Raw genomic sequence first — 12,810 nt, 5'->3', positions numbered from 1 at the left:
CAGTTCGTTCTCTCCTCTATGGTGACGATTTTGGGGATACTTAAGGCAAGATTGGAGTGTGTCACAATGGTTTGGAGGCTTAGAAGAGCTTCATTATGGATATGTTTGTTGGAAGATCTTATTCTTGAAGAGATGACATTTTGGGTATTTTGAGATCTGGCTAAGGTTTGTTGTGGATCTGATATGTAGGTTGTTGGTCACTTTCTAGACTTGGGGGTGGAATCTTGGAAAGATTTATGGAGTTCTTTGCCTTCATCAATGAAAGCTAGAGATCTAGGTTTGGAAACTAAGTTTAACCTAACCTAGCAAGGTGAGATAAATTGCTTTTTGAAAACCATGTACGTACCAGAATGTTCATTTTGGAGTCTTAAGATGTTTTCTTATGTATTGGTTATTGGATTAGATTTGCATCTCTGGTACCTTTGATTTTTATAAATCTTGTGAAAATACCATATTGGGGGGAGGGGGTTGGACATTTTGATAAATAAATCATAAGAGTTTGTCATTTCGCTAATTTGTTTTATAAATCGACATTATATGGAGAAAATACGCTCCTAGTGTATTTAGTTATAAACCACTTGGAAAATGCATATTTTTATGTTTTGAAGCATTTTGAAAATATAAATAGTATGATTCCATTTTGATAATGCAAATTATAGATTTTTTAGTTAATCATACTTTTGGAGCATATGTTTGCATAAACGTGGGTTAAATGCGTCTTATTACTTATGTTGACTTTTGTTTGAATAGTCATAAGTGTGGAGTCACTGAGTTGATTTTGGATCATTTGAGTTTTGGGGAACTTGTCTAGTCTAATTTGCTCTATGTTGAGCTTTGGACATGATATGCTGTTGATCCTCTCTCTCAGTGATTTGATGATAATCCCTTTATCTTTCACGATGTATTTGTGTTTCTGTATTTTCAGTTCCAGCGATCGTCACTGAGTATGTTCAGTGATCACTGAAGAACTTGCATTATAAATCTATCAGAGACAACAATACTTCAAGAAGACAACACTCACACCAAAGAACCTTCAGCAAATGTCGAAAACTGAAACTGAAGATTAGAGACCGGCGAGTACGTGATCTGAAGCGGTATTCAGTGATTACAAGCCTGTCTATATATGTGTGAAGACTGCTCTAGCTTCAACAAATGATGACGAGACCTTAGGTCATTCCAGCATTTAGCGATCAAATGAAGCTTGCTTAGCACGATTGTTGTTGTCTTGTCCTTATGCACACAAAGGACAAACCCATACCCTTACTAAAGTTAGTACAGTACGAGGCCGATTAGTCGACCCTTTGTCCACCAACTTTAGGTAAGGATGTCTGCTCAGAAATAGGGCTTTTGTACTATTCACTGTAGCAAAGGACAAGCCTTCCTTTTAAGGTTTGACACACACTCTAAACCTACCATATTGCATTAAATGATCATTTAATGCATTGGGTATAAATAGAAGTGCTTATTCTCCATGCATCGAGCGCGCATCTCTCTCTAACCCTATTCTTACTTCAAGCATCTTCTAGCTTATGTAAAGGATCTTTTTTTAGCATTCTCTTTTCTTGTATTTGCTAAAGCTTTGTGTGTAACCAAAGATTGTTTAGATAGATTTTTATTACCTTATCTTTCCGCAGACAATCTTGTAAAATCTGTATTGATCTTCTCTATCAATATATATTTTAAATTTGAAAAATATTGTGTTTGTATTCATCACCCCCTTCTACAAACTGTTTCTTATCTTGTAGACCCTTACGGGACCAACATATGCTTTTATTGCATTTTGTTTGTGACATACATATTTTGAGTGCGCTTGTCATTCAATTAGAGTTATGTAATTTAGACTGTAATGCATTTGATCTATGGTCATGTGAGACATTCTTGTGATGATGGTTGTGTCAATATTGGGGAAAAGGACCCGTGTAGGGTTGGACTCCGTGACCGTGAGTATTGCGAAGGTGAACTCAGACGACTCAGACTCTGGGACCCTTGTTTTGAGGCTTTTGGCCTAGTTGAGTAGGCATTAAGAACTTGAGTGTTGAGGTACTACCCGAAGTGGTAGGCATTAAGAACTTGAGTATTGAGGTACTACCGAAAGCTAGCTTATCAGGTAGTCACTAAGGTCATGATCCTTGAGATGAAACTCCAAGGAATAGACACTAAGATAACTTAACACGTTTTAAAGATGATATCATATCTTGTGTACAAAAATACACTATTCACTAAATCTTTTAACTTACATATATACATATGCACATATCTCACTGGTGGACCATATGGGTTTGTCTAGGGGAAAATTTTGTGAAGGTGGCACCACCAACTAGTTTGTGGTATACTTTGTAAAGTTAGTTGGATGTTGTACTTACTAAGCTTTTGTTGTTTATTAACTCTAATATACTATAAGCTAAGTATGCCTTGGAAAGTAGGTATTATAATCTTTTGGCTTCATATTGCTTCATTCTAACATGCGTTGTAGTTATGCACTTGGCTGTCTTTCGAAATCTATATGACAGTCGACTGCTATTAGAGACGACTCTCTACCATTGATGGTAAGTCTACAAAAATTTAAAACTCAAAAGTTTAATTCTTGTAACAAGGTGGTAACCTTGCGGTCAAAACATCGTAAATATGGTATTGCATGGCATAAGGTTACAACACCCATGGGCTTACACAAAGATTGGGGGGGGGGGGTGGGACGGGGGCAAGTCAATTTTTTTACCTAGGTTAAAATTCAGGATTTATATTAGTTACCTTTCACTTCCCCCATTAGATTTTTCCATGGGCCCCACTAGTTGCCGGCGATTTCAAATTTCACGGTGCCCACTTCGGCACTCTCCATTGGCAGCTGGCGATTTCAACCGCTGATGGTAGACCAGTCCTCCGGCAGACCGCATACCAGGTTTGTTTTCGATTTACTGCTTCATTTCTCCATTTCTGCTTAGTGCTTAATGCTTCATATTCTTCGAGTTCGAGCCATTTATCACGACAACACCATTCATTTCTGATTTCTGCTTACTGCTTCCCATTTTTTTAGTCCGCTACTGCTTTCCATTTTTTTAGTCGAGCAACATCAAAAGTGCAAAAGAATCAAGATTTTGGTTACTGCTTGATGCTTCTGCTTGACTTTTTTGCTTCTGCTTACTACTTGATGCTTCTGCTTTCCATTTTTTTAATCGAGCAACAAGCTTGATGCTTCTACTTCTGCTTACTGATTGATGCTTCAATAAAAGCTTTCGTCTCTATAAAATCTTTTGTATGACTAAAATATTTGGTCAATAAAGAAGATCTCTTGATTTGATGAAATCTTGAACCCAAAATTTATGCTTGAGAGGGGTTTTGTGGGTGTAGTTGATATCCTTTAATATCACAACAATAGAGAAACTCCCAAGTGAAGTGATCCGTAAGTAATGGAAGCCATAATAGAACGATTAATAAAAATGTAATTCAATTATTTTTATAATTATTTATAAATTTTTCAATAAATTATATATAAATAATGAAATCCAATTTCATTCCAAATATTACAAACCAAACACATCAATGATTTTCAATCTATTTCTATCTAAATCCTGCATGAAATTCAAATCCCTCAAAAACAATCATGCAAACCAAAAGGAACCTTAAAACAAAAATAAAAGGAAATGTCAAAATATCCAACTTCTATTAATGAGAATTTTTTGAACTAAACTCAAAAAGATGAATCATAGATGTTTGCTTTGACATGGGTTTGGATTTTATGAAAATATTTTGAATTCGACAGATTCGAAATCTTTGGTATGTAAAATTTAGAATGGACCAAAATTGTAAAGGAAATTGTCGAAGTACGATTATATTGCAAATAAACTTAAGATCAAGGGTTTGATAATAAATATTGTAAATATATATATATATATATATATATATAGGAAATTGTTAATTTTTTTTTTAAAAAAAATCAGGCTTGCTTTCTCTCTCTAACTCTAAGATCTCTCCTACCTCTCTCTAAAAATTCCTCATCTCATCTCTATAAACCTAGGAATTTCTTGTTAAATGTTTGAGTTTTTGAAGAATTGATGTTATAATTGGAACTAGGAACACAAGATAAGGTATTTCTATAATTTACTTTTCTGATTTCTTCTTCTTTAGGGCAATGGTTAAACCCTAAGTTGATTCATGATTCATAGGTTAAAAATTGAAGATTGATGAAATTTCTTCAAGTTGGTGCTGATAGAGGAGGTAGATTCGTTTTTGTAAGTTTGAAAATTCATATAAATCAACTATTTGTCCGATTGATGCGTCCTTTATATCGTTAGAAAGGTGTTTGAGTTATCTACAACTTTGTAGTTTACTGTGAAACCTAATTCAAAACATACATGGCTTGAAATCTTTGATTTTCTAGACCCTGTCTGCAACCACTCGAAATTGCACTCTGTTTGTATAAATTCTAAATAAAATAGAATAGAACTCCAAATTATGTGAATCCAATTAGTATGAAATCCTAAGAGATATATGTACAACTTTCTTTTTTGTAAGAAAGTTTGGTTCAGCCTCTAACTGTGAGATAAAGGCTTAAACGTTTGGTGTATAGAACTTGTTAGCTTATGTTTGGATTGTGTAAATTTGATTTTAGCAAATGTTGTCTTTAGTCCTAGGCATTGTGTATGTTTACTAAGTCTCCCAGTGGTATGTTAAGCATGCTTGAAGGTCCATAAGTTCTATGAAATATAATAGCTTGTAGGAACTTGAAGTTGATGAGAAGTGTTATTGAAAATGGTCTAAAAGCCATTTTTCTGATAAGTGTAGGTAATCTGAAAGAAGGGAACCATTCATAAGCCTTGAATTTTGTTTGATCATATTTAAAACACTTTCAAGGTACAAATATCTACTTCTTTTGATATGTGGGTAATCCATTGTGGTGATTATCCATTCTATGAAATCTTGATCATGATAGATTTCCACAAAAGGGGAGATGATCAAATTGGTATCTAAAATTCTTTTATGTGCTATATGATGTTTTGGTTTATAAACTTTGTGTACCTGAGAAATCTAAACCACTAACGGTATGTTTTAAGACTCATGATCAATTTTATATGAATTGGAACCTCAATGATTTTATTAGACTTATTATCAAATGTTTGGTTCTTAATTTGGTTATTTGAGTTTGAGTTTATTGACTTAACTTTGAATAGGCTCAATACTCGGGGCACGGGTGTTGAGACGCCCCCATGATGGCTAAAATAGTCATGACATTCTAATAAAGGATATGGCCAAGCCAAATAGAGAATGTTGGATGCATCCTATGAACCGAATACCGGATAGAGCCGAATACCAGATACCTCTGGTTACCGAATGTGATAGTGTAGTGCCCGACACTTCCATTCCATTACGACGCTTGATTGGACTGATCATCAATCGGGAGCAACGTATCCTAATGATATAGATGACCTTCTTACCTTGAATATTTTTTTAAATCAACGTAAAAAGTTGAAAAATCGTGTAAAAATCAAATCAATATAAAAAGATAGTGTGTGTAATTAAATCAACATGATTTTACCTGTTAAAAATGTGTAAAATCAATTAAGTTAAAAACATTCAAAATTATATAAAATCAATTAAGGAAAACATTTAAAATTATGCAAAATCAATTAACTTAAAAACATTTAAAATTAAGTGGACGATGCCACCAACCTGGTTATAATCGAGATCTCAATACGTCATCTGCAAGCGAAACTAATAAAAAATCTATCGAGGCTGTTGAGATCATTGAGCACTTATCCWTGTTGAATGCTTGTTAGATGTAGTTTGGTGCTTGACGACTCAATGTTTGTCGCTTTCACCACTTTAACAAATTATAGTGTAAAATTTACACAAAATAAGGATACCTTCAACGTTTTTTACATTTTTTTCATCAAGTTTTTATTTTCACATGATCCCATATACGTAATATCGGCGTGCTCATTTACCAACTTAAAATTGATTAGAAACTCGAGACCGTCCACAACCCAACACTTTTAATATTTATCAAAAATATGGATGTACTATTCATCATTAATGTTGTAACATATTAATCATATGTGATTCATCATTCATCATATTATTAATCATATGAGATTCATCTATAACATATCCATATTTATCTATATAACTTGTACAGTTGAGGTATAAATGTAAAACTAATACATCATGTTGTCTAAAATATGTCAAGGTATTTGTTGGTACGTTTTTAGACGGCTGGTTCTTAAGGTTCAGTAGGTTGGTTAATGTTAACAATAGATACCCATATATGGTATTCAAGTTCTAAGCCTAGAATGCCAAATTTAGGTCAAGTTGGTTCAACTATATCATCATAAGAGTGAATTTCTTTTCTAAGATGATGAGTTACAATGCATATGAAAACACCATATATGTTCCAAGTTCCTGCATTGCTCAGCTCCAGATTTTCCTATTAAGACTTCATTTTCCATTTGTTAGAACCATGCCATAAAGTTATTGAAACCGGAGCCCCAATTACAATGTCTTCCAACCTAAGGATATTTAAGGGGCTATTTGACAGTTGCTGAATGTTTCGGTGCAAAATGATTAAGAGGCTCTCATGATATAGTACGAAATAAAATATAATTGCTTAGTAATGAAATCAGGGTGCTTAATGGTTAAGGAAGACCCAAAAAACCCAGTTAATTTGTCCCGTAGAAACAGAAATCAATGGAGGAGAAGTTACTATTGTTGGGCTAGTATTAAAGTATGATTCGTTCGGTTTTCAATTTCTTTCGAACAACCTGGTAACCAAATAAAATAAAGGTTGGTTTAATCGGTTTTAATTATTTAGTCCGGTTATCGGCTACACCGAATAAGCTTTTATTTTAATAAAGTTCATTTATTTGTTTTTCCCGTAAATCTGTATATGAAAAAGGTTGCGATTTGTTGGATATTTTATGAATGAGACAACAAAAACGTTATTTGAATTTTAAGAAAGAGGGTTTATAAATATAAAATATGGGGGAAAAAAATTATAAATTGGATTATTTGGTTAATTCAGTTTAAAACCATGTTTGTAAAAATATAAATGAAAACAAATAAAATAAGGCAATCTTATTCAGTTAATCAAACATTTTTACCTAGAAACTATATAACTCAATTTTTGGGTTATGCGGTTTTGATTTTTAACACCTTTAGGCAGTATTAGCAGTAGTCTGCCAAAGTTAGCGATTTCAATCAAAACTAACATATCAAACTTTTACTCTACAATCTGCCATCATGTCAAATCATTCAAACATGGACGATCCCTTGTAGAAAATTTGAAGTTGTTGTATGTTATTTAATCGATCCATGACTTTTTTTAAGTGCTTGACAAAATATTTTACCATCATACATTCACTAAGGGGCCGTTTACCTAAATGCTTACCCGGTAAGTGTACTTCACATTAGGAGTCAACACTATACTTTTATTTTATTGGGTAAGATTGTAGTACATCAAAACCTATCCTATACAACCATTTACCTGGTAAGCACTTACCCAGGTAAGAGTCGTCACCCTCACTTACCGGGTAAAACTCTCCATCCTTATCATCGCTCTTACCTAATAGGATTCTTGGCCCTTGCCATGTTCATCCGGTGAGAAAAATTACCCGGTAAGTACGTTTAGTAAACGGCCCCTAAGAACCTTATGGTAACTTTCCCTTCTCTAGACTTTCGTGGCTATTGTTTAGCCGAAAAATAAAGGTTTTACCGATTCATGATCGTGACCAATTTACATGCATGGTTCCRAATGGCAAGTTTCCTTGGATGAAAAGGTTTGGAAKGTTTCACGATCGTGAAGGAATAACCATGTGCGATCGTGAACACTAGTCAACGACTTTTTCCGTTCTACTTTTTTGTACATGGTTTTCATCTTTTCATGGCATTATGTCTTTGACATATGTTTTCTTGGGCCTCAAATATTTCATCTAACGTAGATAGAAAACATGTGTTTTTTTGGCTAACTTATACTTTCATGATTATAGTTTATTCTAACCTCAATTGAGGTACAAATTGCAATAGGAATATGTAAGGAATGATTGTGGAAAAAAAAAATTAAAATGGTATTTTTAAAGACCCAATAAAGAATACCGAGTTATATAGCCTGCCATTTGACACGTCTATATAATAACTGATTAACGTTTAAACTGTTCATCTAAGTATTTCTTTATAATCCGTAAGTGTGTAAATATGATAATGGCTTACCCTGAACGGGAGCCAAGGCATTCTAGATATAAAAATACAAGAGGTTACAGGGTTTTTAAAATATTTACATAACAACCCAGTGTATGTCTCCTCTYTAAGACATGCATACGTCTCCCACAATTTACCAAAACAAAATGTGTTAACTAACTTGCACACAGTTCGGTAGTATAACGGATGTAACTTGAACATATCTTTTGCTGGTTTTAACCAATATAATGGAACTTTCTTCTATAAGTCTATTCAACAATGGCAACACAAACTAATTAATAGTWGTTTATCCTATAAAACTAACCGATCCTATAAAATAAACTAACTCGAGTACGAAAATTGAAATTATCGTCACTCTAGCCATATTTGTGTAAAGTATATTGGAGGATTCATGGACGAACCAGTCGTATCCGAAACAACCTTCCTATCGGTGCAATGCATCCTCTTAAAAAGCCCAACAACAGTGGGCTGGCAGCCCCATGCATCTCTCTGCGATAAACAACTTAAGCAGTTAATATACAACAAAATCATATATATTCATAAACTATATACATAGTATAGTAGATGATAAATTACCATGCGATCCCGATGCTGAATGACACTTATTGATCCTCCAACATGCATGGACGATATCCCCTCATACTGTATGTCTCTATCCCCTCATACTATATGTCCCGDTTGGCCCTAGATTGACGCCTAAAACATGTCGGTTTCTACACCTATTAAGACATAACACATAAATTAGTATTAAACAATTACAAAACATTACAAAGATTCAACCACATGTACCTGATCAATCATATCAATCCAATGTTTCTCTGGGATCTAGTCTGGGTGGTGTCNAAGGTCACCTAATATACGTCTAATGCACGTCTTACAACCTATTTACATGCATATCTCATTGGAACTGGGTATTTATTCCATAAGGTACGACAAATGGCATTGAAAACGTCAGCCTCCATAAAGGGCTCCCAGCTAAACTTACCATGTATATGTATTGTTTGTATAAAGTAAAAAATTGAAAAAAAAAAATAGTTTGTAGAGAACTATGTACAAACCTAAAAATGCTCGAACATGAGTCTTATGTGAGCCTCAGAGACATCCCATARTGAGCCCATGGACCACCGAACATTGACCTAAAGATGGACCTAAAGATGGAGGTGATCTCACAGACAACAGGTTTGCCTAGAAAYCTTCACAATTACAAAATATACAATAGAAAATACATTAGCATCAATYTATTATGTTATATGGTAAAACATAATAGCACATCAACTTACCGAATGCCTGACACCCAGACGAACGATCGCTAACTTGGATGGCGAGGTGTTCGCGTCAAAGTATTAAGGCCTTCCGTCCTCGACCCTGATCCAGGGGACAGGGTCCCAACCCATGTCGCATCCCCATGTTGAATCTGATCTAGTTCCTCGGTGAAAGTTCCAGCGACGTAATCTTCATACTCATCGGCGTGTGGGTCACCATACTTTAGGGATTTAAAATACTTAGATTTTATAAAAATTTATTTTTATTTTTATTTTGTATAGTTACTTTTTTTTTTGTGCTAAAAGAGGGTTGGCTAAAATAGGCCAACCCGTGAGTTTAGAGGATCAACTAGTAGGAGCCAACAACGTGAGTTTAGCGGATCAACCAAGAGGAACCAATCACATAAGTTGCCAYAATGGAATCTCAACCTTCTTCCATATACCAACCATTCATTATCAATCTTGCATCACTCCGTCAATCTGGGATAAACATAATTCAACCAGAATTCAAGAAATGAAGAATATTCGTTCTTGAGGAAGCCACCTCATTCTTTGTGGGTTTTACTTTAGTATATATACTCAAAGGAATCTTAATCTCGTTTCATGTATAATTCATTGTCAATCTTTTAGCCAACTAACCTTTTCATTTTCAAAGGAATATTTCACCCCTTTATASCCATATTCATTTTCAAACTAAAGATTTACCATCAATGCGGGATAAACAAAGTCCTACCATACTTCAAAATTTTAAAATACTTAACTCTTATAAAGATTTATTTATTTTATTTTATATGTTTAAATTTTTTGCTAAAAGAGGGTTGGCCAAAATGAGCTAACCTCACAGTTCAGAGGATCGGCCAAGAGAAGCCAACCCTATGAGTTGCCACAAAGGCATCWCAACCTCCCTTCATGTATAACCATTCATTGTTCATCTTTTTGCCCTAGCATTTTCATTTTCATTTTCAAAGAAATATTTCACCCTTTATACCCACATCAACTCTTCAAACTAAATATTTCCCTTCTACGTGGCATAAACAAAATCATATCATACTTGAAGATTTTAAATTACCTAAATCTTATAAAGATCTTTTTTATTTTTTATTTTGTACGATTAACATTTTTTGCTGAAAGAGGGTTGGCCAAAATGAGCCAACCCATGAATTTAAAGGATCGCCCAAGAGGACCAACAACGCGAGTTTAGAGGATCGGCCAAGAGAGGCCAACCCCATGAATTGCCATAAAGGTATCTCAACCTCCCTTCATATATCAATCATTCATTGTCAATCATTCATCATTCCATCAATGTGGGATATACAAAACTCAACCACGATCCAAGAAAAGAAGAATATTCTTTCTTTAGGATGCCACCTGAACATTCTCCATGGGTTTTTCTTCCTTTCATATATAACCATTCATTGTAAATTTGTAGCCAACTAAACATTTTCATTTTCAAATGAATATTTCACCCATTTATACCCGCATCCATTCTTCAAACTAAAGATTTTACATCAATGTGGGATAACCAAAATCACAGCATACTTTAAGAATTTAAAATACTTAAATCTTATAAGATTTATTTATTTTGTATATTTTATGGTTAATATTTTTGCTAAAAGATAGTTGTCCAAATTGAGCCAACCAGTGAGTTTGAAGGATTATCCAAAAAGAGCCAACAACGTGAATTTAGAGGATCAACCAAGAGGAGTCGACTCCATGAGTTGCCATAAAGGCATCTCAACCTCCCTTTATATACCAACCATTCCTTGTCAATCTTCTGTCACTCCATCAACGTGGAATACACAAAACTCAACCACAATCCAAAGATGAATATTATCCATTCATTAGGATGTCACCTCGTTCTTTGAGGGTTTTACTTCAATATATTTAAAGATTAAATACTTCTACTGCAGTGAAAAATTCCAAGGTAATCTTTTTTATAAATTTTTAGATACAATTGGCAAAGCTTACATTTTTAACTAACTTCTACATAATATACATTTTCTTGCTAGATTTCATTGACGTTGCAACTTCAAGTGCAATAGAAGTATGTATTAATCCTAAAACCGATTGTATGTTGGCATGGACTGGCAAATTTGCTAACGTCTGTCCTCGACTACACTTGGGTTGTCTTCTGGCAAGGTTAAACAACAACGGAAAATGAGATGCTTGAGAATTGAATGGATATTCAACAATTATCAACATTCGAGGTCTGTCCCATTTAGGGAGTGGAGATGCAGTTCGTTGGTAGTTACCATGACATTTAAGTGTACATTAGTTTCTTTCTAAATAAAACTAATAAGAGGTATCGTCTTCCTTCTGGAAAGAAAAAACTTCATGCAAGGTCATGAATGTATAAAGAATGCCTTAGTTATCGACATGCCAATTGTTAATGTTACTRATTTTATTTCACTTTACAATTTTATTCCTTAACAAGAAGAGAGAATATAATCACATCCCCATGCCAATTTTATGCCTTAGTTCAATYYMTGTCCCCGTCCCCGTCTCCATCCCAGTCGGGGAATATAATCACATCCCCATCCCCGCTGGGGAATATAATTACATCCCCATCYCCAACGGTTTAAGGATACGCAATACACTAAATCATTTAGAGGGTTTTGGAACCATCAAAAGACAAACCCTTATTATGCTAGACAAGATTCATCTCTTAACGATCCAAAGACTGTCTATTAATGAAACTATTAAGAGGTAAATAAATTGTCATTTGTATTAAAAAGTAGAGTTTCAAAATAGAACTAAACTATCATAGAATAGAAGATGGACTAAACTTGTGTAAAATTGGAATTTAAGGGTGGGCTAGGCACCCCTTAGCCCATTAGTCAGTCTGTCGGCCCAGTCTACCATCCATCTTTTCTGTTTACTATTAGGGTTTTGTAGTTGCTTCCGTTCATTCAGTGTAAAACTCTTCAACACGATCTCAACTTTCAACAACCCAGTTTTATAGCAGCAATGGGGAAGGTTTCGAAGGCTGACAAGAAGATAGCTTACGATCAGAAACTATGCCAACTTCTCGATGAYTACACGYAGATCCTTGTGGCGGTGGCTGATAATGTCGGTTCCAACCAGCTTCAGAACATTCGACATGGTCTTCGAGGCGATTCTGTTATCCTTATGGGCAAAAATACTATGATGAAACGATCTGTCAGGATGCACTCTGAGAAGACTGGAAACAAGGCCTTTTTGAATCTCATCCCTCTTCTTATTGTAAGTTGAGACTTGATTTTTTTTTTTTTGTTTTCTAGCCAATTGTTATAGATCTGGACATCACAATCGATTGTTTATGATTTTCTTTTGAGTTTTTAGATATTTTGAAAGTTTAGTATGTATTGGGACTGATATTTTATAT

General features: G+C 34.4%; 1 protein-coding gene across 1 annotated transcript in view; it reads left to right on the top strand.

Moving 5' to 3' along the window:
- Positions 1–11,993: 11,993 nt before the first annotated feature.
- LOC112504959 (60S acidic ribosomal protein P0-like) overlaps positions 11,994–12,810 on the top strand; it is a gene marked incomplete at its 3' end in the record, with an annotated part of 2,097 nt that continues 1,280 nt past the window's right edge. Inside the window, exon 1 of the mRNA XM_025108915.1 lies at positions 11,994–12,668. Coding sequence (XP_024964683.1) covers positions 12,414–12,668 — 255 coding nt within the window. The remainder of the gene's footprint in view (positions 12,669–12,810) is intronic.

Source organism: Cynara cardunculus, unplaced genomic scaffold (genome assembly GCF_001531365.2).
Source record: "Cynara cardunculus var. scolymus isolate 2C unplaced genomic scaffold, CcrdV1 Un_Scaffold_7544, whole genome shotgun sequence".
Classification (NCBI taxonomy): Eukaryota; Viridiplantae; Streptophyta; class Magnoliopsida; order Asterales; family Asteraceae; genus Cynara; species Cynara cardunculus.
This window is presented reverse-complemented; position numbering and strand designations above follow the sequence as displayed.